Source organism: Mandrillus leucophaeus, unplaced genomic scaffold, assembly GCF_000951045.1.
Source record: "Mandrillus leucophaeus isolate KB7577 unplaced genomic scaffold, Mleu.le_1.0 Scaffold2, whole genome shotgun sequence".
In the NCBI taxonomy this organism is placed as follows: Eukaryota; Metazoa; Chordata; class Mammalia; order Primates; family Cercopithecidae; genus Mandrillus; species Mandrillus leucophaeus.
The window spans coordinates 3,250,678-3,275,732 of record NW_012102031.1 but is presented as its reverse complement, the minus strand read 5'-3'; the positions used below and the strand labels follow the sequence as shown (position 1 = coordinate 3,275,732).

General features: G+C 55.2%; 1 protein-coding gene across 1 annotated transcript in view; it reads left to right on the top strand.

Moving 5' to 3' along the window:
* The window catches only part of CACNA1I (calcium channel, voltage-dependent, T type, alpha 1I subunit), a 130,675-nt gene that overhangs the window by 66,413 nt on the left and 39,207 nt on the right, over positions 1–25,055 (top strand). Inside the window, exons 5-7 of the mRNA XM_011979122.1 lie at positions 13,429–13,588; positions 19,683–19,998; positions 21,627–21,719. Coding sequence (XP_011834512.1) covers positions 13,429–13,588; positions 19,683–19,998; positions 21,627–21,719 — 569 coding nt within the window. The remainder of the gene's footprint in view (positions 1–13,428; positions 13,589–19,682; positions 19,999–21,626; positions 21,720–25,055) is intronic.

Below are 25,055 nucleotides of genomic sequence, written 5' to 3'. Positions count from 1 at the left end.
TTCCCAAAGTGCTGGGATTACAGGCGTGAGCCACCGCGCCTGGCTGCATGGGGCTTTTATAGGCATCTACCCACTTCCTGTGGTCCAGGAACTTGACATCTGATGGCTCAACAACCTGTGGGAGGCTCAGAGAAGTAAAAGGTGGCTCACATAAAGTCAAACAGCAATTCAGCGGCAGGGCTGGAATCTGAACAGAGTTCTGTCTGTCCTCAGCCCAGCTTATTTCCTGGCTCTGTCTGACCCCTTGCTTCTCTTCCCTGCCTGAGCTTCTGTTTCCCCATCGGCCAAACAGTACAGGTCTCCTGGCACCTGCTCCTCGTCCACAGTCAGTGCTATCCCCATTCCCCTAATTCCTAGCCCTGGGGCCTTGGGGCTCTGTCATCCACCCCACCCAGCCAACCTCTGTGGTCCATCCATCCTGAGCGCCCTGTGGGGCTGGCCTGACCCCGGGCTTGCAGAATGCATCGGTCAGTCTGGGCATGCCTGGCGGGGCAGGAGAGGCCACATGCTTCAGGATATCTGTGGAGCAAGGTGACCAGGAGGGTGGCAGAGCTGTCTGAGCCTGGAGGGTGGACCAATCCTGCTTTGTTCTGAGAGGGACTGGCTTGGATTGGGTAGGGCACAGAGGGGGCCCTGGGGGCTGGGGTCTCAAGGTCACAATATGATAGGAAACTCTCAGGGTCCTGAGTGCTACTGTGAGGGTCCTTGAGAAGGCTTGGGAGGCGAGGTAGGGCAAGTGAGTAGTGGGAACCAAAGCTGTGCGGTAGTGGGAGGGGCAGTTCAGCTCTACCAGTCCGGCCCCTTCCCACTGCCCTGGGGAGACCCCCTTGGGGGCGGGGAGGTGACATGCAGAGAGGCCATTTTAGGGCCAGCTTCTCTCTGTCTTTCTCATCCCCTCCAATCCCAGAGGGCTTCTTGAAGATCACCGAGTTCAAAACCATCTTTCCCACATTTAACAAATGAGGAAACTGAGGCCCAGAGAGGGTCGTGGCCAGTCCAGGGTCACACAGCAATTCAGTGTGACCAAACAGCAGTTCAGGAAGGACCAAACCAAACCAGCACACCTTCCCCAACAGTGTGTGATTTTCTCCCACGTGCCCCGCCTGCCTTTACTGGGAAATGAGCCAAAAGGTGGCCTCCGTGCACTCAGCACCCAGAACTCTGCCTGGCAAACAGAAGGCGCTCCAAAGAGACGTGTGAAATGGACACAGGCAGCAGGTGTACTGAGCTGTGTGCTGTGCCAGGACCACAGAGCTGTACATGCTCCTGTGCCAGGCATGAGGAGGCAGGGAGAATGGGGCTGGGCGTCAGGACGCCTCTGGGAGAAGGGGACGTTTGAGCTGAGACCCAGGGGAGGATGGGGATTGAGTGGGTGGAGGGGGAGGGCTGGGTGGCGGTTGGGGGGAGGTCAGGGAGTGCAAAGGGTTTGGGGAGGGAGCTGCAGGAGCTGCGGGTTGCGGGCTGGGTGGACAAAGGGGTGGGGCATGAGGCTGGAGAGGACAGGGCCTGGGGATGGACCATGTGCCTGAAGGCAGTGGGAGCGTGAGAGGAGGTTAGCAAGTGGTTGCTTTAGAAACACCCCTGGCCAGAGTGCGGGGGGGCGGGCAGTGGGGGTGAGCTGGACAAGGGACTGCTCCTGGAACAGGTGTGAGCGAATGGCCGGTACTGGGCAGGGGCAGGCAGGAGGCAGAGCAGCAAATGGATGGGAGAGGTACTGCTGGGCCCAGTCCAGGTCCTCCTTGAGTGTCTGGTGTGGGCAGCTGGGTGGGCGGGAGGGACCTCGGCTTTTAGGGGGCAGCACAGGGGGCCATGTCGCTCCTGGGTCCCACCCACAGTGTTGCCTGTTTCTGTCCTGGGGAGGGCAGGGGATGCCGTCAGCAGGCAGCTGCCATGGGGCCACAGTCACACTCCAGGTCACGGAGCCCACAGGCACAGTCACATTCCAGAGGTGTGTGCACGTTGCAGGGGGTCGCACACGAGGGATGTTTGTGCGTGATCTTGATCTGAACCTCCTGTCAGGTCTAGGGTCTGACCAGCAGGGGACAGCACACTGTGCTGGGACCGCTGAGGCTGGAGGGGGGCTCAGGGGCATGGGATGGGACACGGGGCAGAGGCCTCGCTCTCGCGAGGTGGGCTTCTCTACATCTGTGTGAGGGTATGTGTGGGTGTGAGGGTGTGTCCACCAGAGAACATGTGTGAGGACATGCGTGTGCACAAGTGTGTGTGTGTGCAAGGAAGGGTGTGCACAGGTATGTGCCTTTGAGGTGTGTGGGCACATGTAAGTACATGGGAGACTGTGTTTGCACCTGACAGTGTGTGCATCTGAGGATGTGTGTGCACATGTGAGCAAATGTGAAGGCCTGCACACGTGAATGGGCACGTGAGAGTGTGTATATGTGAGAGTGTGCGCCTGTGAGGGTGTGTGTGTGAAGTGTGTGTGTGTGTGCCTGTGAGGGTGTGTGTGAGAGGTGTGTGTGTGCCTGTGAGGGTGTGTGTGTGAGGTGTGTGTGTGTGCCTGTGAGGGTGTGTGTGAGAGGTGTGTGTGTGCCTGTGAGGGTGTGTGTGTGAAGTGTGTGTGTGTGTGTGCCTGTGAGAGTGTGTGTGTGAATGTGTGCGCCTGTGAGGGTGTGTGTGAAGTGTGTGTGTGTGCCTGTGAGGGTGTGTGAAGTGTGTGTGTGCGCCTGTGAGGGTGTGTGTGTGAAGTGTGTGTGTGCCTGTGAGGGTGTGTGAAGTGTGTGTGTGTGCCTGTGAGGGTGTATGTGTGTGAAGTGTGTGTGTGTCCGTGTGTGTAGAGAGCATGTGTGTGCCTGTGAGGGTGCATGTGTGTGAAGAGCGTGTGTGTGCCTTGCACGTGTGTGTGGGCGCCTGTGCCTCTCCCTCTAGGTCCTCTTTGCTCCTCCTGGTTCCTCTCCTGCTGTGTGGGGAGTTCATCAAGCTGCTCCCTGGAGGTGGAGGACGCTCCCGGTCCCCAGCACCAGCCTGCCCCGGCCTCTGGGGAAGGCAGGGATCGACCCTGTGCCCAACATCCCTGTGCGCTCCAATTACAGAAGGAGCCCCGAGTGGGCTCCGAGCCTTTCCTCAGGGTCTCCTCCTGCTAGTGGCCACCGCTGGGCAGCAAGGAGCGCCGAGTTGGGGGAGTGGTCTGCTTCCAGCCGCTGAGCCTGATTCCGCCTCTCAGCCACAGCCTGAAAAGTGTCTCAGAACCAGCACTGGGGAGTTACTGGGAGCGCTGGCCCTCCAGCACCTGGTGTTCCCCTGGAAGGGCCCTGCCATCCTCACAGGCGATTGATTCTACAGGAGCCCCAGGCTGTTGGAGCACGTGGGACTGAAAGTCCATTGGTCTAACCCTCATTTCACAGGACACCCAGCTTTGTCCTTAGGTGCCGGCTCCTCTGCCTAGAGCCACCAGGGAATGAGTGACCTGAGGTGGAGAAGGGGTGGATCGGGCTCTTAGAAGTGCTTCCTAGAGAGATTTCATAGGTCGCCTGTTTTTTTATTTTCTTTTTTTTTTGAATATGGTTTTCCTGCGGACATTCCTCCTACTTATGGTTTGAGCTGCTTCTGCCCTGGGATACATACTTCTCTTTTTTTTTTTGAGATGGCATCTAGCTCTGTCACCCAGGTTGGAGTGCAGTGGTGTGATCTTGGCTCACTGCAACCTCCGCCTCCTGGTTCAAGAGATTCTCCTGCCTCAGTCTCCTGAGTAGCCAGGATTACAGGTGCCTACCACCACGCCCAGCTATTTTCATATTTTTAGTAGGGACAGGGTTTCACTGTGTTGGCCAGGCTGGTCTCCAGCTCCTGACCTTGTGATCCACCCGTCTCGGCCTCCTAAAGTGCTGGGATTACAAGCATGAGCCGCCATGCCGCCGGGACACAGTCTTTTCAACAGTAGCCCGTAGCTTTCAGTCTCGTCACTAGAGGGCAAGCTAGAGGGCTGGTGATGGTCACAGTCGAGTGATGGGTTATTAATTACAAAGCCGTGAGGAGTGGGCTGGTTGCCTGTGTTTTAAAAATACAGCGAAGTCTGCAAAGCTCCAGCACGAACAGCCAGGAAGATGCAAGTGTGGGTCAGGGAATAAAAGTTCCGGTCTTAGCTCTGCCATATTGCCTGCTGTGTGACCTGAGAAGTCCCTTGGCATCTCTGGGCCTCAGTCTCCCTACTTGTACAAACAAAGCAGGAGGAGAAACTGGATCAGAAGTGTGGCTCTCAACTTTGTCCAGGATGAGCGGGGGACATGGACATCATGGTGCTGCTTACAGAATCGTATAAAATACGTGTCTCTCCACTGCACCCCTGCAGGTCCTTGTTCAGGCCACAGCCTCTGATGGATAAAGAGGGGAAGATAGCAGAGAGGTGGTTGGGGGAGGGAGGAAAGAAGTGCCAAGTTATGAGTTGGGAGGCTGGGTTCTGGTTCCTTGCTTGTGACCTTTCCTAAGTCACCGCCTCTCTCTGGGCCCTGGCAAGATGGGGCTGAATCATCTCTACATGTGCCCCCCGCCCCAGCCGCCTCAGCCTATACATCTCTCAAGGCACTGCCTTGCTTCCCTAAGCACACTGCCTGAGCCATTTGCATATGAAAAGTGCTGTTTTCTCCAGTAAGTGAGTTTTCTCCAGAGCAGTCACTGCCAAGGCCTGGCCAGCAGGGGTGATATTTTCCTGACCCAGGCTGTGGAGCAGGGGCGAGGCAGACCCTGGGGAGCTCAGGGGCAGCCCTGAGCCCGAACTCACAGTCCCTGACAGTGCTGTGGGGAAGGCTGCTGTCCCCTCAGCTGCACCACCAGCTGGAGGTTTGCTCTGTGCTGTCAGGTCAGGTTCTGGTCCTAGGGCCTCCACCCACTGGCTATGGGACCCTGAGTAAGCCACGTGCCTCTCTGTGCCTCTATTTCCCCAGCTCTCAAGAGAAGTTAATAATACCGATGTCCATCTGGTTTGGAAGGCTGAAATGCCGCTGTGGGTGTAGAGAGCTGCGTGCACAGCCTCGTGTGCCTACGCAATCCGCAGGTGCTGCTGCTAGAAAGGTGCTGGGAGCAGTGAGGGTGGACGTAGGGCGACAGGGACGTCTTCTCAGGGGCTGGTTTTGGAAGACACTCATCAGCTGAGGGTTGGGGAGGGTGTGCCTGGCAGACAGATTGGCATGTGCAAAGGTGGAATGGAGGTGTCATCCTGGGTTGGGCATCCTGTGGGTGGGCAGGGGACTGCGTGGCAGGAAAGGGAGAGGGTTGGTCACATTTTCTAGGGAGTTGATTATAATCATAAGTGGCTAAAGTTTTTTTTTTTTTGAGACAAAGTCTTGCTCTGTCAGCAGGTTGGAGTGCAGTGGTGTGATCTAGGTTCACTGCAACCTCCGCCTCCTGGGTTCAAGTGATTCTCCTGCCTCAGCCTCCTGAGTAGCTGGGATTACAGGCTCCCACCACCACACCCAGCTAATTTTTGTACTTTTGGTAGAGACGGGGTTTCACCATATTGGCCAGGATGGTCTCGATCTCTGGACCTCCAGATCCGCCCGATAAGCGGCTAAAGTGTATCAAGTGCTTGCGACAAGCCCATCACAGTGCTTTACATGGGCAGTGTCATTTCATCTTCACTACAGCCCTAGGAAGTCAGTGGCATTGTGACACCCACTTTCTAGATGGGGAAGCAGGCAGAGGGGTTGACTAGTCTGCCCGAGACCACACAGCTGGCTGGGGACAGAGCTAGGGTTTGAACCTGACCCTACAGCTTTTCACTGTGTTTCAGTACCTCCTTTCTGTTCTGTTAGCGTGTAGGCGCCAGACACCCACCCCCGTCCCCACTGTCTGTGGGACATCAGGAAACGTCCCTGCCCGCCTCCGGGGTCAAAGGAGAGAGGTCCCGTGGGCTGCAGTGATGCCTCGAGGCCCTCTCTCCTCCCATTTCCCCGCTCAGCCTGGTCTGCTCCAGACCTCTGCATGCCTTTCACTGTCGGGGTACACAGGTCTCGTGGTGCTGAGCCCCTTTCAGGCTGAGGCCACGAGGCAGGGCAGGAGGCAGGATGACACTGTGGTTAGTGCACAGCGGGCCCCTGCCCTCGCGCCCCAGGCCCAGCCCTTTCCTGCCCAGGTGCCTGCCCAAGCAGGGTCATGGTCAGGCCAACCGTGCTGAGGAGGGGTGAGGAAGGCCTCAGGATTCCTTCTTGGAAGGGCCTTGGGGGGCATTTGTTGGGCAGGTCTGAGAGATGCACCTTGAAAGAGTTGGCGTGGAAGTGTCGGCATTCTCACTTGGAGCGCGTGTTTACTCGGGGCTTGGGGAGAGCAGAAGGAAGGCTACTGGGCTATCAGTCCCCACCAGGTCGCACGTTGGACTTCAGGGCTGTCTGTTCTAGGCACCCACAAGGGGCTCCCACTTTGTCCTGAGGGAGAAAGGCCTGGCAGCCCCCATGGGGAAGGAAGAGAGGGAAGCAGGGAGAGAAATGGAGAGATGAAATGAGGGGGGCCAGTTTCCCCAGGGGTGCTCCCTTCCCAGGAGAGATGGGGCTGGGTGGGTGGGAGAACATCTGGCCAGAGCATCTGGCAAGCGCTGGATTTGGCAACAGGAAAGAGCAGCCTGGACCGCGCAGGGAGAAGTGCTTGGGGGTGGGGCAGGGCGAAGGCAGCCTCTCCCTCTCCCCCATCTCAGGTCGAGTTCTGCGTTCTGTTCTACAAATCCGGAGGGAGGGAGTGTCCTGGACAGGACACTGGACCAAAGTACTGGCCACTGTGGATTCACTGACTCGTGGATTGCTTCCATCATTCATCCAAAGCAAAATCCACCTGGGGTTTTCTGGGAGAGACCCTGGCCAGGTGTGGGGCCAGGATCAGGCACAGCCCCTTCCCCAAAGGCTGACAGCTGCAGGCCAGTGGGATGCCTGCTCTGATGGGGGCAGGGACCGATGGGAAAGGGCGCCTACCTGGACTATGAGGAGGCTTCCCAGAGGAAGGGGTGGCGGGACATTTGAAGGATGCCTAGGAGTGGTTTGGGGCACAGCGGGTGGGGGGACCTGCAGTGAGACAGCCAGGCCAGTCCCCGAGGGTGTGAGCACTACCAGCTCTGGGAGGGACCCGAGGCCTCTCCTGGGACTGGGGAAGTGTGCTGCTGGTTGGCTGAGGTTGGTTTCCTTTCTCAGCGGTGGGCACCAAGGCCCTCCACCAGCCCACAGGCCCCTCCCTGGCTGGGCCTTGGGCCGGCAGCTGTGACCCTGGCAACCTGGCCGTCTGCTGCCTGGCCAGGCCTCCCGGTACCCACTGTGCCCCTGATTAGTTGGCGCTGGCAATGGCAGGAGCAGAGACGGCCTCTCCCAGCCGCCCAGCCCCTTTACTGACCCAGCCAGTCCAGGGAGAGTGGCCCCCAGTGGCCAGGCCACAGCCTTGGCTCCCCTCACCCCTACTCCACTCTTCGGGGCCACGGGCTGTGCCCTGGCAGAGGCTGGCACGTGTCTGGCGATTTCTACTGGAGCTGGCCTGGCAGAGTGGCTGAACCGATCTGGGCTGACAGCTCCCCTCTGCCAAGAACACCCCAAACCTCCAGGGGTGATGCCTGTCAGGAAGTGCTTCCTGTTCTTTCTGCCACCTCCTCTCAGGTATCCCCACTGCCACCAAGGGGCTACCTCTGCCTGGCTGCTGCCCAGGTTCTCTCAAGCAGAGGCTCTAGTCTAGGGGCTCCCAAAAAGGGTGAGCAGTTCCATCCACCGGCCCGCTGCCATCTGCCGCCACCAAGCCCCCAGCTTTCAGTGCTGTCTGGAGACTGTCCTCACCCTGGTGCTCCACGTGCCGCTCCCGGGCCAGACCCCTCTCCCCTGAACTCCAGACCCCAAGAGCTAGCAAAGCGACTCCATGGGGATGTACTCCGGCCACCCCAAGCTCCGCATCTCCAGATGGAGCCCCGCCCCCGCTAAGGGCTGCTCTGTGGCTCCAGGCCCCACACCTTGGAGTCGTCCCCAACTGCCCTCTTCCTCCTACATCCACATCCCATCCCTTGGCTTGGCCTCCAAAATACCTCCAGAACCCACCACGTTCCCCACTCCACTGCCATCATTATCTGGGCTCAGCCCCTCCACCTTCCGGTTTATCACAATGATGAGTGTACGATGGCCAGGCAGGGCCAGGCAGGACGGAGAGGAGCAGGGGGACGGAAGGCCCGATCATCAGGCTGTGAGGGTTGTGGGGAGGTCCCAGTGTCTGGCCTGGGCCATCCTAACAGTGAGGGCACAGGGCAGGGAGCCACAGCTCTCCTGGGCCCCACCCTCAGCACTCCCGTTTCTGTCCCTGGCGAGGCCTCTGGGAGGCAGTGACCACACAGCTGTGGAGCCCACAGGCCCGGCCCCCTTTCAGAGATGTGTGTGCCATTTGGGGCGCTGTCCACAGGGGCGTCTGCACGAGACCCTGCAGACTGTGCCGTTGATGCTCTCCCGCCTCTGCCCTGGCCCCCTGCGATCCATTCTCTGCCCAGCAGCCTGGCAATCCTCTCACCCCTTCCCCAGATCACGTCTCCCTTCTGCTCATTCCCTTATGGTGGCTCCCGTGATACCTCTGGAGAAGCTCAAGTCTTCCAGGCCCCTGGCCCTGTCTCCTCCCCAGCCTCATCCCTGCACGGCTTCCCTGCAGCCGCATGGTCTCCTTGCTGTGGCTGTGGCTGTGGCTGTGCTTGACTGCCTCCTGCCTCCAGGCCTTTGTCCAGGCTGCCTCCGACTTGAGGGCTGTCCCCCAGACAGCGACAACCCCTCAGCTGACTCTGCCACCCCCTCCCCGTCTCTGCTCAGCGTCGTCCTGCTTTTCCTGGCCCCCTATTTAATGTTCACCTGACCCCAGGCCAAACCCCCAACCTTTTCCCCCTTCTTTTTGTTTTCATAGCACTTTTCATCCAACGAATGAGGACGTGTCCTTATGTGTCACCCGTGTGGTTTATTGCCTGTTTTTCCCTCCTCTACCTGGGATGTGAGCCTCATGAGGACAGGGAACTTTGTTTTGTGTTTTTTTTTAAACTCATGTATCCCCATGAGCCTAGCACAGTGCCTGGCACGTAGCCAGCCCTCATTCAGTTCTTGCTGAGTGGCTCCATTCACTCGCCCATCACACCTTTGCTCATTCAAGCTGTCGGCCTTCAGGGGGCTGCTTTGTGCCAGGTCCTGGTCTGGATGGGAGAACACAGAGCAGCCGCCTTGGCCTTGGGTGCAGAGCCTGCCTGATTTCCAGCGGGGAGGAGGAGGCAGAGCCAGTAACTGGCACAGGCTACGATGGAGGGCGGGTGGGCAGCGGCAGCTCATGGCAGGGGCACCATATGAGGTGACTGCTCAGCTGAGATCCCCAAAAAGGAGGCGAGAGATGGCCCTCCAAGCATGTGCAAGGGCATGGAGGCAGCCCCGAAAGTGGGCTTTCCAGGACTGGAAGTGGGTCCGTCTGGCTGGGTGCAGCACAGCGGTCCCGGGATCCTATGGCAGGGTGGAGGAGGCGTTGTGGGCGGGGACAGAGTGTGTGCCAGGGTGGGGAGTGGGGATGCTGGGAGCTGCCAGTCTGGCTGGTGCCTTCAGGTGTGGTAGGGCGGATAGAAGGAGGTGGGGCCGGACTCGGGAGGAGTCTGTGAGCAGGGGCCAGGAAGTGGGGGTGAGGATTTGCACTTTCCCGTGGAGCGCATGGGCTGTTGGAGGCTTCTGACTTCAGGGAATCTTCCATCAGCAGTGTCCTGGCCCCATGGTATTCCTGAAGGGCTGGCTGGACAGGAGCCACTGTCTGCTCTGTAGATGAGGCCACTGGGGCCCAGAGAAGGCAAGCTTTGCCTCAAGGCCACCCTGCTGGGACTGGGACCCAGATGTCCTGTCCTGGGCCTGTGCTCTGGGCGCTCACTGGGCTGGGGGCTGCATCAGGTGTCCTGAGGACTCCAGAGTCCTCTTCCCCTTTTTAGCTGGGGAGCCAGGGCCCTCAATCACACTCGTGGGGCTGCCTGTAGCCTGTTCCCATCATGGCCCATCTGGCTCTTGCTCCAGGCAGAAGGCTTGAAAAGGTGCACTAAGAACGCAGAACCAGGCCGGGCGCGGTGACTCACGCCTGTAATCCCAGCACTTTGGGAGGCTGAGGCGGGCGGATCATGAGGTCAGGAGATCGAGACCATCCTGGCTAATACGGTGAAACTCCGTCTCTACTAAAAATACAAAAAATTAGCCGGGCGTGGTGGTGCGTGCCTGTAGTCCCAGCTACTCAGAGGCTGAGGCGGGAGAATGGCGTGAACCCGGGAGGGGGAGCTTGCAATAAGCCAAGATCGCACCACTGTACACCAGCCTGGGCGACAAAGCGAGACTCCGTCTCAAAAAAACAAAAACAAACACAACACAGAACCAGGTAAGCCCGTCCTGATCCTGAGAGTGAGTGAGAGCCTTGGGGCAACAAGAGACAGGGTGGTTTCATGACTAACTGGGGGTGAGAATCAGGGAGGATTGCCTGGAGGAGGAGGGTTTGGCCGGGGGAAGGTGTGGCAGGAGATGAAGTAGAAAGGATGGTTTGAGGCAGATGGTGACTTGCAGGCAGACTGTCCATTCTTTCTCTCTGTCCTCTTTGTTTCTGTCACTCCTAGTTTCACTTTCTCCTCTGTCTGCTTTTCTCTTTTCTCTCCCTGCCTCCACCTCCTGTGCCAGGCTCTAGAGGCACTGAAGGTACAGTGTAACTGGCCAACCTGTCTTGGCTAATTACTTGACCGTTGGCATAAAAGGAAGATTAGCCGTGGTCTCTTGAGGTCCTCCCTGGCTCCCTAATCCTGTGGCCCCTCTTCACTGGCGAGGAAGGGATAAAGTCGTTCTAAGTCCTTAATTAGCTAATTATGCTGGGGCTCTGTGGCCCTGGGACTCCCTGGGCCCCAGGGAGGGCTGTGAAGTGCACTGGGGCCCAGCTGGGCAGAGTGAGGCAGGAGGGGAGGAGGGACGGGGCTGCCATTCAGGGAAGCCAGCCGGATAGGTTTGCAGGAGCCTTTCGGAATTTCAATATCCCAGAGAACAAGGGAGATGTAATTAATTGAGCAACAAAGGCCGGCCGGAGGGAACAGCAGGAGTGGGAGTGAAGCAGCCAGGCTGGGACTGTGCGGAGCTGCCTTCTCCAGGCCCTTCTCATCCAGCCTCTTCTCCAGCTGCTACCAGCCCTCTGTGCTTGCCTCCTGTCCTTGTCCTGGCCTCGGGGCTCGCCCATTCTTTTTTGAAGCTCAGAGCTGATCAAGGGCTCTGCCTGCTTAGAAATATGCCAGCAGACCTCCTTGCCCAGACACCCAGCACAGAGCCCCACACTCCTTGGAGCCCCCCGCAACCGCCCTCAGGAATGGTGCCTTTGCCCATGCCAGTCCCTCTGCTGGCCAAGGCTTCACATCCTGGAGTCCAGCTCAGCAAATGTGCCCGGAGCGGCCCCACTCCCCAGTCATGGTCCTTTGGCTCAACACTTGATTCCCTGTCCTCTTGCTGCCAGGCTGTGAGCTCTGGTGGCGGGGGGAATGGGGGTGGGGAGGGTAAAAAATTGGGTCTTGTTTGTCTTTGGATTCCCCATGTGCCCAACGCCATGCCTGGCATGTAGCTGGCATTTACTATGTGTTTCATGAACGAACGAACGAACGAACGAATGGTGGGGCACTAGAAAGGCCTGCAGTTGGCCTGCTTGAGTCAGGGGATTCCTTTGGATGGATTACCCATCCATTTATTGGGCACCCATTCTATTTTCTCCCCTCTGCTGTACACGCCTCGCCCCCCGGCTTGGGGGTGTAGCGTGGTGGAGGACTGAGCCCTCACCCTGGCCTGCTCCCGGTGGGATGAAGCCGCCTGCAGGCGAGCCCCACTGTCGTTCCTGAGAGGAGGCTGACCTAGTTTTGTGGAGAGGGAAGATGGGGTGAGCATTAATTATTGATTGGAAATCACTGCACACAGAGTTTGTGATGCAAATTCCAAATAATTATCCTCATTAATAACCACCTCAGGCTCACCCCTGGCATATAAAACCATCTGGACAGGGCCACGGTTCTACTTGTCACCATCCTTCCATCTTCCTCTCTTCAATCTTCCACTCCCTCCCCATGACTTATCACATAATTCGTTCATGAGTAGTCATTGAACAAATGTTAGGTGAGTCTGTCTTCTGGGCCAGGACCTGCTGGGTTCTGGGAATACTGAGGTGACTTAGACCAGGGTCCTGCCCCCAGAACCTTACAACCTGGTGAAAGAGACAGGAAAGTAGACAGACAACTATACATTAGGGCTAGAAGACGAGATATTAGTATGGATGGAACCTCCTAGGTTGTGCAGTATACAACATGCACAACTGTACATGGCAGCCTAGGCTAGGTCAGAGGTGCTGAGATTGCCCAGAGCAGAAGAGAGAAGGATGAACTCTACCTGTGATGATGTAAGAGTCTGGAAGCCTTCGCAGAAAGAGCATTCACAGGGCCGTGGTGGCTGAATAGGGATTTGCCAGGCAGAAGAGAGGAGCAAGGGTGTTCTGGGAAGAGGGAACAGCAAGGATAAAAGCACGGAGGTGTGAAATCTTATGGTATGTTTAGGGAACTTCAAATAATTTGGCACTGCAAGGCATAGGCTGTAAATTGAGAGAGGTATGAAGCTAGAGAGGTGGGCAGTATGGACTCTACAGGATCTTAGGAGGAGGGTGTGTACTCAAAGGTGCCCCACCAACTCTTCACCTTCCTTGGAGCCATGGACTCCTGTGTGGGCCTTCTCTGTAGAGCCTATTAGCAGGCCCTTGGCTCTTCTGAAGGTGACTCTGGGGGCTCTGCCTGGTTCTATCATGCAGTGGGAGTGGTAATTCTGGCTGGTACTGCTGTGTCCTGACATGGTCAAGGGGAACAGTGACTGCCCCAGAGACAAAGGGTATTCAGGACACATTCATTGGGCACGTACTATGACCACTCTATGCAGGTGCTGGGCATACTAAGGGGAACCAGCCTCAGTCCCAGGCCACTGAGACAACGGGGTTGTGAAAAGACACCTAGATTTTGTGTCAAGACACCTGGTCTAAATCTAGACCCTGCTGCTTCTGAGCTGTGTGACCTAGGGCAAGCAGTTTCAGTTCTTTGAGTCTCCAGCTGCCTTCTCTATAAAATAGAAATGATAGTATCAACCTCACAGAGTTGTCATGAAGACTGAAGATCACATTTGTGCAAGTACACAGAAGAGCACGTAGTACATAAAAGGTGCTCCATAAGTGCTTGCTTGTTCATTCACAATCTAGTGTAAGTGGAGCGGGGCCCTGAGCCATTTCCATGGCTTTTTGGGTGGAGGGGCAGATACAAAGGAGAGGGTGTATCTGGCAGCCACTGAACAGAATGGGAACAGCAAGGAGCTCTTGAAAATGCATCCCACTCCCCGTCCCTGTTTCTCTAATCTTGCTCTCACTCTTTCCTCTCTGGGACCTCTGCTCCCTGTCTGACCATCCCTCCACCTTTCCTCCTCCCAGGTATGCGGATCCTGGTGAACCTGCTCCTGGACACGCTGCCTATGCTGGGGAATGTCCTGCTGCTCTGCTTCTTTGTCTTCTTCATCTTTGGCATCATAGGCGTGCAGCTCTGGGCTGGCCTGCTGCGTAACCGCTGCTTCCTGGAGGAGAATTTCACCATGTGAGTTCAGCCCCTGCCATCCATGCAGCTCCAGGGACTCTTACTAAGACACAGTTTTAACCTTCTGGGTCACTGGGAATCAGGGCCAATGGGGTAGAAGCAGCAGAAAAAGAGAGGTCAGGTAGGAGGGGAAAGGGAAGTTAAGACACAAGCAGAAGTGATGCCCAGGAGGAAAAAGAAGACAGAAAACCTGAAGAGCAGGCATAGAACTTGGCTCTCTGCTCACAGCACATTCATTCCCCTTGGTGGCTGAGTCATCCAGGAAGGCTGAGCTCCCATTCCGCCGCCTGTGTATGAAAGCAGGGGGCGGGACACTCCTCCGAGAGAGGATTATTGACACACAAATCAAGCTCTGGCTCTTGGAGGAGCTGGGCTTAGTTGTCTGAAAAATGGGACGCCTATAGAACCCGTGCTTCCGTAGTGGTGGGGGACAAGTGTACGCACACACGTACCTACGCGTATGTGTTTGGACGTGAATATGCATTCATTTCAGATATGCATGGCATGCACCGACTAAGTGCCAGGCCCCAGGGAGTCAGAAACAGGAAAGAATTTTCATCCATTTTCTCACTCCCCTTTTGTTGGGCCTGTGCTCAGGTCTCAGGATGCGGCAAAAGAGGGGATCCCTGCCCTTGAGAAGCGCAGGGCTGGGAGCCGATCCCAGACACCTCTAGTGAGTGCCTCTCAGTCTGTCAATCATGGACCGAGGTGACTGTGGGAAGCGTGGGGATGTGGGGACACTGTACAGGTGAGAGCTAGTTTCTCCCTCTCCGCCTGTCTGGTTGGGGAGAGGGTAGCAGAGCTGGAGGGTGAAAGTTGGGTAGGAACGGGCCCATCCACCCATCGCTGTGGGGGAACAGTAGGGTACTTGCATAGACCACAGCAGGGGTACCTTGGTGGGTAAGGGCCCCAAGTGGGGGTTCAGGAAGGGGGTCTACACTTATGCCCACTCCCAGAAGGGGCAGGTCGTGAGGCAGGGCCCGGGGCAGTGGGACTGGGGAGAGGCAGCTGCTTTGAAGTCAGGGTAGTATGAGCTCCGCCCCTCTGTCCCACAGGCCTCTTTCCCTGGATCCTTCTGTGGCCGGCCCCTTCTTATTATGTGGGCTCAGCACACCCGACGCCTCCTCCTGGAGGCCTTCCCTCGCCCTCCCTCACCACCCCAGCCCCAAGTTGGCCATCACACAGCCCTGCTGGGGTTTCTTCTTGACTCATCTCTCTGAAATCATCTCCTGTCGGTTCATCCAAGGTCTCTGGAGGCCCCTGGAATGTCAGTTCTCTACTGCAGGGGCACCTGGGGCTTGACTCTTCCCAGGATCTAGTGCAGGACTTGGCACAGGTGCTCCCAGCTAATTGTTGAAGGAATGAGTGAGTGAGTGGATGTGTGAGTTCATTTCACCCAGAGGCAGGCTGGGAGCGAGGACTGGCTGTTGGAGATTCTGTGTCCCAGTCCCTGATGTCTCCTTCTCTGTGGTCGTCCCGAGGCCTCATGAGACAGCCCCCAGCCCTGTCTTGGATGCAATAGGGGAGTTGGAGGGAGGATGCCGTGGACGTGCTTGGGCCGTGTTAAAGAGTAACCTGATCTGGTCCACCCCCATCCCCACCCCAGGAAGGGAATAATAAATATAAAGAAATGTCACTGGAGAAAGAACGCCCTAAGGGAAGATGCTGGGTGACTGCCACGCCTCCCTCTGAGCTCCTGGCTTCATTCTCCTAGGGCGGGTGGTCGGTGATGAAGAAGAAAGGAGATGAGTACAGTTCACGCACGTCTGGGTGGGGAGCAAGGCCCGGGTCATTCCAGGTCTGTGACTCCTGTAGAAATAAGGGAGGTTTAGACCTTAACTCACAAGGCTTGTTTAGGACAAGGAGCAGAGAAGTTGGTAACCAGGGTTCACAAAGAGGCAGCAAGATCTCTTCTGGGTGATCGGAAAGCTGGAATTTGAGAAGATCCTAGCTAGGATCTTGGGGAACCAGGCAGGGTCTTGGGCAGGGGAATTCCTCAAGGTCCTCTTTTTGGGCTCTCCCCAGCCAGGCCTGTTGCCTGGAAGCCTCTAGCTCCTGGCACAGTGGGCCCTGTGAGAGGGGCAGAGCTCAGTAGTCAGGGCGGAGAAGGGCCCTTCCTGGGGTGTAACACAAAGAGGTCGGAATTGGGGCCACAGAAAGCCTCAGCCCGACCTGTCACTATGCAGATGGGGACTGAGGCCTAGATGGGAAGGGACTCACCCAGGGCCAACGGCAAGGCTTCCAGCAAGCGTCCAGCCCCTTCCTGGCTGCGTGGGTGTCAGGATACTGTCATTCCACAAACACTCACCAACCCCTTCCAGGGGCCAGGGCCTATGCTGGGCCCTGGGGATGCAGGGACCCGTTATCTTGGCCACTGTCCTCTGTACTGTCTCACTGGGGAGCTGAATGTGTTGAAAATTAGGCCTCAGGGTGCTCTGGGCTTGGCAGAGCGGGGCCTGGAAGCCCAGAGGGGTTACAAGACCAGCCAGGGTGGGCACCAACGGGGCTTCTCGCTTCACAGAGGACCAGCGGGACTTCTGGCTTCTCAGAGGATGTGACCTTGAGCTGAACCTAAAAGGTTCAAGAAAAATGTCTCCAGGCAGGCGGGGGCACAGGGAGTGGGTGGGGAGGGTATTCCTGATCGAGGCAGCCTCACTGCCACAGCGTGGTGTGTGGGTTAGGAACCCGAGCCCCAGCCTGGCAGTCAGGGTCAAATCCTGCCTCTCTCACTTGGCAGCACTCCTGGGTGTCTACCCAAAAAAGGGATGGCTTATATACATCCCAAGATGTGTACAAGAATATTTATGAGTCATAAGAGCCGAAAAACCAGGAACAACCCCAAACCATCGGCAGAATGAATAAATAAATGGCAGTGTATTCACTCAGCGGAATACTCACAGACGTGACAAAGAAGGAATTACATTTCGCTCTCTTAATGGCGTCCTTTGATGAATGAAACTCTTAGTTGTAATGAAGTCCAGTTTATGAATCATTTTTTTAGCTTTGTTTTTTGTATCCTATTTAAGAAATCTTTTCTAAAGATTGTGAAAATATTTTCCAGTGCTTTCTTTTAGGAACTTTCTCTCTTTAAAAAATCCTTACATGTAGGTCTGTGGTCCATCTCTAGTTTTGTGTATGGTTTGTGGTTAGAGTCAAGATTTTATTTATTTACTTATTTATTTTTTGACGGAATCTCACTCTGTCGCCTAGGCTGGAGTGCAGTGGCATGATGTTGGCTCACTGCTACCTCCTCCTCCCAGGTTCAAGCGATTCTCCTGCCTCAGTCTCCTGGTTAGCTGGGATTACTGGCACATGCCACCATGCTATTAAATGGCTAATTTTTGTATTGTTAGTAGAGATGGGGTTTTGCCATGTTGGCCAAGTTGGTTTCGAACTCCTGACCTTAGGTGATCCACCCACCTTGGCCTCCCAAAGTGTTGGGATTACAGGCGTTAGCCACTGCACCCTGTCCCCGTTGGGATCAAGATTTATTGATTTATTTTCAGTGGATAGTCAGTTGTCCCAGGACCAGTGATGGAAAACTCTACGCTTTCTCCACTGAATTGCAGTGGTGCCTCTATGAGACTCAGGTGACCATACGTATTTGGGTTGGATGTGTACATTTTGATTATTGATGGATGTGCCAAATTGCCCTCTAAGAAGGTTGTACCAATGTATACTCCCACAACAGTGTATGTGAGTGTCTGTTTACATTCATTCTTTTCCTGAATATTACCAACCCTGAAATGTTTGCCATTTGGATGGGTGTAAAATGATCTCATTATTTTTTCTTTGCATTTGGTTATTTTGTTCCATTAGTGTTTCTTCCTATATATTGGCCATTTTTTATTTCTTCTGTGAATTTTTCTGTTCTTGTCTTTTGTCCTTTTTTTTCCCCCAGTGGGTTATTTTTCCTATTCCTTATTGAGTTGTGGGAGATTTTCATATGCTTTAGACCAACAGTCCCCAACCTTTTTGGCACCAGGGACCAGTTTCATGGAAGATGATTTTTCCATGGACCAGAGTTGGGGGATGGTTTTGGGATGAAACTGTTCCACCTCAGATCATCAGGCATTAGATTCTCATAAGGAGTGCACAACCTAGATCCCTTGAGTGTGAAGTTCACAATAGGGTTTGTGCTTCTATGAGAATCTAATGCTACCACTGATCTGACAGAAGGTGGAGCTCAGGCAGTAATGCTCTCTCGTCTGAAACTCATGTCCTCCTGTGTGGCCCCGGGGGTTGGGGACCCCTGCTTTAGATAGTTACCTTTTATCTTCTTTGTATGTTGCAAATACTTCATCCTATGCAACAGCAAACTATGGCCCGTTTTGGTAAATAAAGATTTATTGAAACAGCTATGCCAACTTGTTTATCTATTTCCTGTAACTGTTTGCAGATTACAATGGCAAAGTTGAGTCATTGGGACAGAGGCCAGGTGCTCTGCAGAAAAATATTTGCTAATATAGCCCATTACACAAAAAGTTTGCCTACCTCTGCTTTATCTCAATTTGTTGCTTGTCTTTTTACTTCGTATATTTTGTCTCAGTGAAATTTTACATTAGTATGTAGTCGATCTGGTCGAACTTTTCCTTTACAAAACTTGGATTTTGTGTCTTACCCAGGAAAGTTATACCTATCTTGAGTTAACAAAAAATATTCCATATTTTCTTATAATGTTTTGGTGCTGATGTTCATTGCATTTATGCTTTTTAATCCACTGGAAGTTTACTATTTTTAGTTTTACAATTTATCTTAATCTACTATATCCAAATATTATTTTTAATGTGTAATCAGTATAAAAATTAAAAATGGGATAATTTATATGTCTAGTTTTGGATACCTGTCTTCAGAAAGTTTATTTTTGTGTATGGTGTGAGGTTGGGATCTAACTAGTATTTCCCAAACAGATAGCAACTATCCTAACACCACTTACTGATGGGCCCCTCCTTTCTCTGCAGGTCTGAAAAGCCATCTCTGTGATATACTAAGTTCCCCTTTGTACATGGGTTTGTCTTTGTGCTCTATGGCATTCCATTAACCTTTCTGTTCGTGTCACAGTGGTACACAGTATTAACAATAGTAGTTGTAGAGCATTTGGCTCTCTTGTAGATCTGGTTTCTGTTTATCTCTCTCCTTTTTAAAACTTGTCTTGACTATTTTCCCATCCAAATAAATCCTAGAGCCATCTGGGCAGGCTCCACAGGCCAAAATGTTGGGATTTTGATTAGGATTGCAGTGAAGCATAGATTAACCCTTCTGGATGGTCAGAGTAGGGATTGTTGTCTGTTTTATAGATAAGGAAATCAAAGTCCAGAGAGGGGCAGCTGGGCTCGGTGGCTCACGCCTGTAATCCCACCACTTTGGGAGGCTGAGCTGGGTGGATCACCTGAGATCAGGAGTTTGAGAACATCCTGACCAATATGGTGAAACCTTGTCTCTACTAAAAATACAAAAATTAGCCAGGTGTGGTGGCATGCACCTATAGTCCCATATACTCAGGAGGCTGAGACAGAAGAATTGCTTGAACCAGGGAGGCGGAGGTTACGGTGAGCCAAGATCTCACCACTGCACCCCAGCTTGGGTGACAGAGCGAGACTTGGTCTAAAAAAAAAAAAAAAAAGAAACAAAGTCCAGAGAGAGGAGGTGATCTGCCCAGGATCACTTAGATGCAAGTGGGTGGAGCAGATGGAGGATTTACCCCTCATCTACTGGATTGGTAAAAGCCAGTGCTTGTTTATTGAGCATCTGCTCTGTCTGTGTGAACCCAACAGTGTGTGTGGCCTGGGGATGCTGAAATGTCCAGCCTCCCAGGGGAGTTGGGGGCATCTCCCCCAGGAGCCATAATGAAGGTGTGTGCAAGGCACAGTGAGGCTCCCCAGAGGAGGGGACCACAGTGGGTCAGTGGGGGTTTTCTTGGCTATAACAGAGGTGGGGAATGGTGACCAAGCAGGGGAACAGCATGTGCCAAGGCCTGAAGCAGTGACAAGGCCTTCTGGGCCATCCTGCCATGCTGTATGGCCTCTCCCTTCCTGATCCTCCTGGCAGTGACCCCTCCCCTTTCCCTCTTTTACCCACCCTCACCTGTGGACAGACAAGGGGATGTGGCCTTGCCCCCATACTACCAGCCGGAGGAGGACGATGAGATGCCCTTCATCTGCTCCCTGTCGGGGGACAATGGGATCATGGGCTGCCATGAGATCCCCCCGCTCAAGGAACAGGGCCGTGAGTGTTGCCTGTCCAAGGACGACGTCTATGACTTTGGGGCGGGGCGCCAGGACCTCAACACCAGCGGCCTCTGTGTCAACTGGAACCGTTACTACAATGTGTGCCGCACGGGCAGCGCCAACCCCCACAAGGGTGCCATCAACTTTGACAACATCGGTTACGCTTGGATTGTCATCTTCCAGGTGAGGCTGCTCAGGCCTGGGGCCAACCTGGTCCTAGAGTGGGCAGCTCTGCCTGGTGGGCAGGGCTCTGTGCTAGGCATTTGCCACCCCCTATCTCACTGAAACCTGCCCAGCTTGCTGGCAGAATAGGCATTATCGTGCCCATTTTATAGACAGAGAACCCGAGGTTCAAAGAAAGGAAGCAAGCTAATTGACCACAGATGATGTGAATATTAAATGGCAAAACTAGGATCTTAACCCAGCTCTGGGTGACCCCAAAGCCTGAGCTCTTTGCAGAGCCCCAGGTTGCCTTGGGCCATATGGATCCCAGCAGGGAGGGCTGTTCAGAGAGGAGAGGCAGGATTCAAGCTCTGTTGGAGGGATTGGCTGACCAAGGCCAGGATCATGGGGTAGGAGGATATTCCCGGTGGGGACAGCCTGAGCAAAATTCTGGTGTAGGGAGTGCCAAGTAGCTAATCTGGAGTCAGTAAGAAATGTTTCTCGCCTTGTCACCCAGTGCACATAATACACACACATTCACAAAGCAGCGCTAGCCTCATGGTGTGCAAAGCGCTTGTTGCGTTGCCCCACTGCACTGACTGTCCTGTCAGCCTACAGTCTGCAGAGGATAGGCTGGGGTTTGTGTAGGGAAGGAACTAGGGCAGTGGACCTTGGGTGTATTGCTTGGCCTCTCTGTGCCTCAGTTTTCTCATCTTTAAAATGGGGTAGTAACAGCCCCCCCTCACCTTGGGTGGCTGTTAAGAATAAAGCAGGTGGCGCGCTCAGGGCAGCCAGCCCTGTGTGCAGAGAGTGCTGAGTAGAGGTTACCTTTCTGCTGTCCTCGGAAAGAAGGGGCAGGAGCAGACGGGGGAGCTGGGAATTCCCTGAGGGAGTGGTGGGAGGGCCGAACTCTGCTGCCTCCGCTGCCCTGCGCTGCCTCCACTGCCCTGTGCTGCCCTGCACTGCCCTCCGCTGCCCTAGGCACTTTGCTCTGGGGGAGCGTCAGGATCATTTGTTCAGAGCTGCAGGGTGTGAGGTGACAGCAACAACTGTGTTTTGGAACTGTCTGCCCAGGAGGGTGGGTGGCTGCTCTGGGGGTCCCACTCTGTGCATTTGCCAGAAGCCAGCAAGGACCTAGAGTTTGTCTTTCCCAAGGCTGCTCCATCCCCCAGTCTGGGAAGGAGTCGGGGTGGGGTGGGTGGTGACAGAGTCACACCAGCCTCATCACAGTGCATACTACCAGGCTCCACCGAGCTGCACCCCAGCCCTGCCAGGTGGGCTCCCCACATGCAGAAGAAGCAGCTGAGGCTCAAAGAGGGTGGGTGGCCCAGCTGATAAGCTGGAGCAGGGGCAGGCTCCCTGCTTTTCCAGCCCTCTCGCTGGTGTGGTAGACCGGAAGGACCAAGGTTCAAATCCTGGCTCCACCCCTTCCTGGCTATGCGACAGTGGGCAAGTGCCTTCCCCTTGCTGAGCCTCAGTTTCCTCACCTGTATAATGTGATGTGCCTTGTCCAGCCCCTGTGAGAGGGACTCGAGGCAGCACGTGTGATGCGTTCTGGCACACAGTGGGGCCTCTGTGTGGGGTGCTGCCCAGGCTACGGGCTTTCTGATGGGCCAGCCCTCTCTGTCTCTCTCCTCTGCGCGCGGCAGGTGATCACTCTGGAAGGCTGGGTGGAGATCATGTACTATGTGATGGATGCTCACTCCTTCTACAACTTCATCTACTTCATCCTGCTTATCATAGTAAGTGTCAGGGAGCCTGGGCTCCTAGGCGCGCTCAGAACCTGAGGAGGAGGGTCTTTGGGAACCCCCAGGGAGCCCTTCAGAGCGAGGCGAGCTGGGATGAGGGAGCAAGAGGGGCTATTTCTCAGCACCGCTGGGCAGCAGGTGATTGAAGGGGCTCATCAGGGGTGGCTGTCGGAAGCATCCATCACCTTCAATTGCTGTCATTTCTCATGTCTGGGCACTTACTTCCCCACCGATGCTCTGCTTCTGTTTCTCTGCCTTGTATCTCTGGGATACACTCTTTGCATGACCTGAGCCCGAGGTGCAGCCTCAGACTGGAAGCTTCAGAAGGGCTTCCAGCTCATGCCTGTTTTCCTGGACAGGGAAGACAAGATGCCTGGAGACTGAGCAGGGTTTGGAGGGAGGTCGCCTGATGGTGATCTGGTGGAACTCCCTGAAATTCTCAGAGGGACTCCCATCTCTTGGGCAGCCCTGCCTTGTTGGGGTAACCTGGAGATGGAGGTGGGCCCACCTGCCTCTTCCTGGCCAGCCCCTCTTGCCTGCACCCGCACACAGTCTCCCCAGGGTGAGCTCATCCACCTCGTCATGCCTGACTGCAGCTTCAGCACAGCACAGTCCCCAAAATGTCAAGGTGATTGACTCCCAGGAGCCGCTGCTGAATCCTGCTGTTGCGAGGCTGGGTTCTCTGGCTTCCTGGTGGTGGGAGAGGGCACACTTGACCCTCCAGGGCAGTGCACCATCCTGGGCTGGCAGGACCTTGACCTGGGGACCCAGGCCAGACCGGCAGGTGACCGGAGACACCTGCTGTTGTCTAAGCTCCAGTGCTTTCTTGGGGAGGCTGGAGCCTTGGAGCTATAGGAGATGCCGCAGATAAAAAGAGAGGGGCCAGATATTCAGCATTGCCATCCATGGCCTTGCATACTCATTCACTAGAACATTCAGGAAGCCCACACTGCACCAGGCCCTGAGGCAAGTGCTAGGAACAGAGCAGTGAGTAAGGCCCAGCCCCTGTCCTCAAGGAGCTCACAGTCTCGTGAGAAGATGGGCTGACAGCAGTCAGTGACCATACGGCATCTTAGGTGCCATGATAGAAGGGAGCCCAGAGAAGGCTCCCAATCCAGCCTGGAGGAGGGATGGGGAGGTGGGAGGCTTCTTGGAGGAGGTGATGCCAGAATTGAGCCGTAAAGACTCAGGAGGTCAGCAGGGAAAGAGCCTCTTGGGCGGGGGTGGCTCACAGAGCCCCTGAAGCTGGTCGGGATACTGCAGTGTGGGAGCCACAAGCCACTGAGGTTGCAGGAGGAGACTCCGGTTCGCAGGAGGGGCTAGAGGATGCTCCATCTGCTCTTGCTGTGGGGTTCAGGGTGGCTAAGGGTGCGGATGGGGTAAAGCGCAATGCTCCCCAAGCTCATTGTGAAATGGGGGACAGTGACAGCACCTTGCTCCTGGGCTCTCAGGAGGGTTAGGTGAGACAGAGCCTGAAGCCTGCATGCCCTTGGCACACAGTGAGTGCTCAGTACATGTGCTCTGCTACTATTACGGCTGCTGCTGTCAGGTCTCAGGCGGCCCTGTCACAGGACAAAGAGTGCTGGCGAGAGGCTGAAAGGGCTGAGTTTTTCCAGGCGTTGGGAGGGGTTCACAAAGCAAAGTCAGGACAAATGCGCTTCTATGTCACCTGCAGGGTCACCTCCCATGAGGACCCTGAACCCCAGAAAGGTGAGGGGTACTTGGCCTTCAAGCCCAGGCTCTAGTACTCCTTTACATTTTTATTTTTATTATTTTTATTTTATTTTAGAGACAAGGTCTGGCTCTGTCGCCCAGGCTGAAGTGCTGTGGTGCAATCATAGCTCACTGCAGCCTTGATCTCCTGGGCTCAAGCGATCGTCCCCCCTCAGCCTCCTGAGTAGCTGGGACTATGGGCACGCACCACCATGCCTGGCTAATTTTTAAATTTTGTTTTGAGACAGGGTCTTGCTATGTTTCTTAGGCTGGTCTCAAACTCCTGGACTCAAGTGATCCTCCTGCCTTGGCTTCCCAAAGCACTGGGATTACAGGTGTGAGCCACGGCCCTGAGCCCCCAGTGCTCTTTCTTTCTTTCTTGTCTTTTTTTTTTTTTTTTTTTTTTTTTTTTTTTTTTTTTTTTTTTTTTTTTTTTTAAGACGGAGTCTTGCTCTTGTTGCCCAGGCTAGAGTGCAATGGCCTGATCTCGGCTCACTGCAACCTCTGCCTTCCGGGTTCAAGTGATTCTCCTACCTCAGCTTCCTGAGTAGCTGGGATTACAGGTGCACACCACCACACCCGGCTAATTTTTGTATTTTTAGTAGTGACGGGGTTTCACCATGTTGGCCAGGCTGGTCTCGAACTCCTGACTTCAAGTGAATCACCCACTTCGGCCTCCCAAAGTGTTGGGATTACAGGCATGAGCCACCGCACCCGGCCTCCTTCTGACTTGAAAAGTTCTTGGCTCATCAGGTCTGAGCCTTCTATTTTACAGATGGGGAAGTGGAGGCCGGGAGGGGATGGAGGCCTGCCTGGGTCGCCCAGGGCAGCAGCTGCAGAGGCAGAGGTGGGTAGGAGCCTGACAAATGTGTGGTCCCAGAGGGCAGGGCCCAGCCCTCTCTTCCTGCGACCCTCACACAGGCCTGGTGCAGGGCAGCTCCCCAGGAAGTGCTTGTGGACGAGGTGACTGAGACAAGGATGGGAGGCCATCTTCTTACCCGATAGGCAGGGGATTTTCCCAGAGTCCTCTGGGCCAGTAACCCTCCCGGACCCTAGCTCCTCAATCGTCGTTGATCAGGCTGCAGCCGGGGAGAGCCTCCTGGAAGGCACCTCCGAGGGGGATGAAAGCTATCTGCTCTGGCTGGCTGGCAGCCAAGTTCACTCCCAGGCTCAGCAAATGCTGGGGAGGGGGCTGTGCCCTGAAAGCCTGGAAACTGGAGAGGAGCCCCACTCCTGGAGCCATCAGGCCACGAGGAGATGGGATCCCCAGTGCCAACCGGGGCAGCCTCTCCCCCTCCATTTCCTGTAAGCACAAATAAAGCCACGTGAAAACCCCGAGGGACCTTCTCTTTTCTCGTCTGGGGTCCCAGCCGAGGCCAGATTCTGACCAGAGAGAAGGCAGGGCTGGGCAAGGACTCAGGGCCTGGGAAACCCGAAACGGACTGTGGCCTCCCTCCCTGGGCTCAGTGCAGATGTCCCAGGCGGATGGGGGCCAGGCCAGGGCCTAGGGGTGTGAGGGGAGCTGGGCTTCGAAGCAGATCCCAGTCGGGCCTGGGGAGCTGCCTAGGCCATTGCCTTCTCCTGGAGCGAGGCCTCAGCGATCTTTTCCTGTCCCCA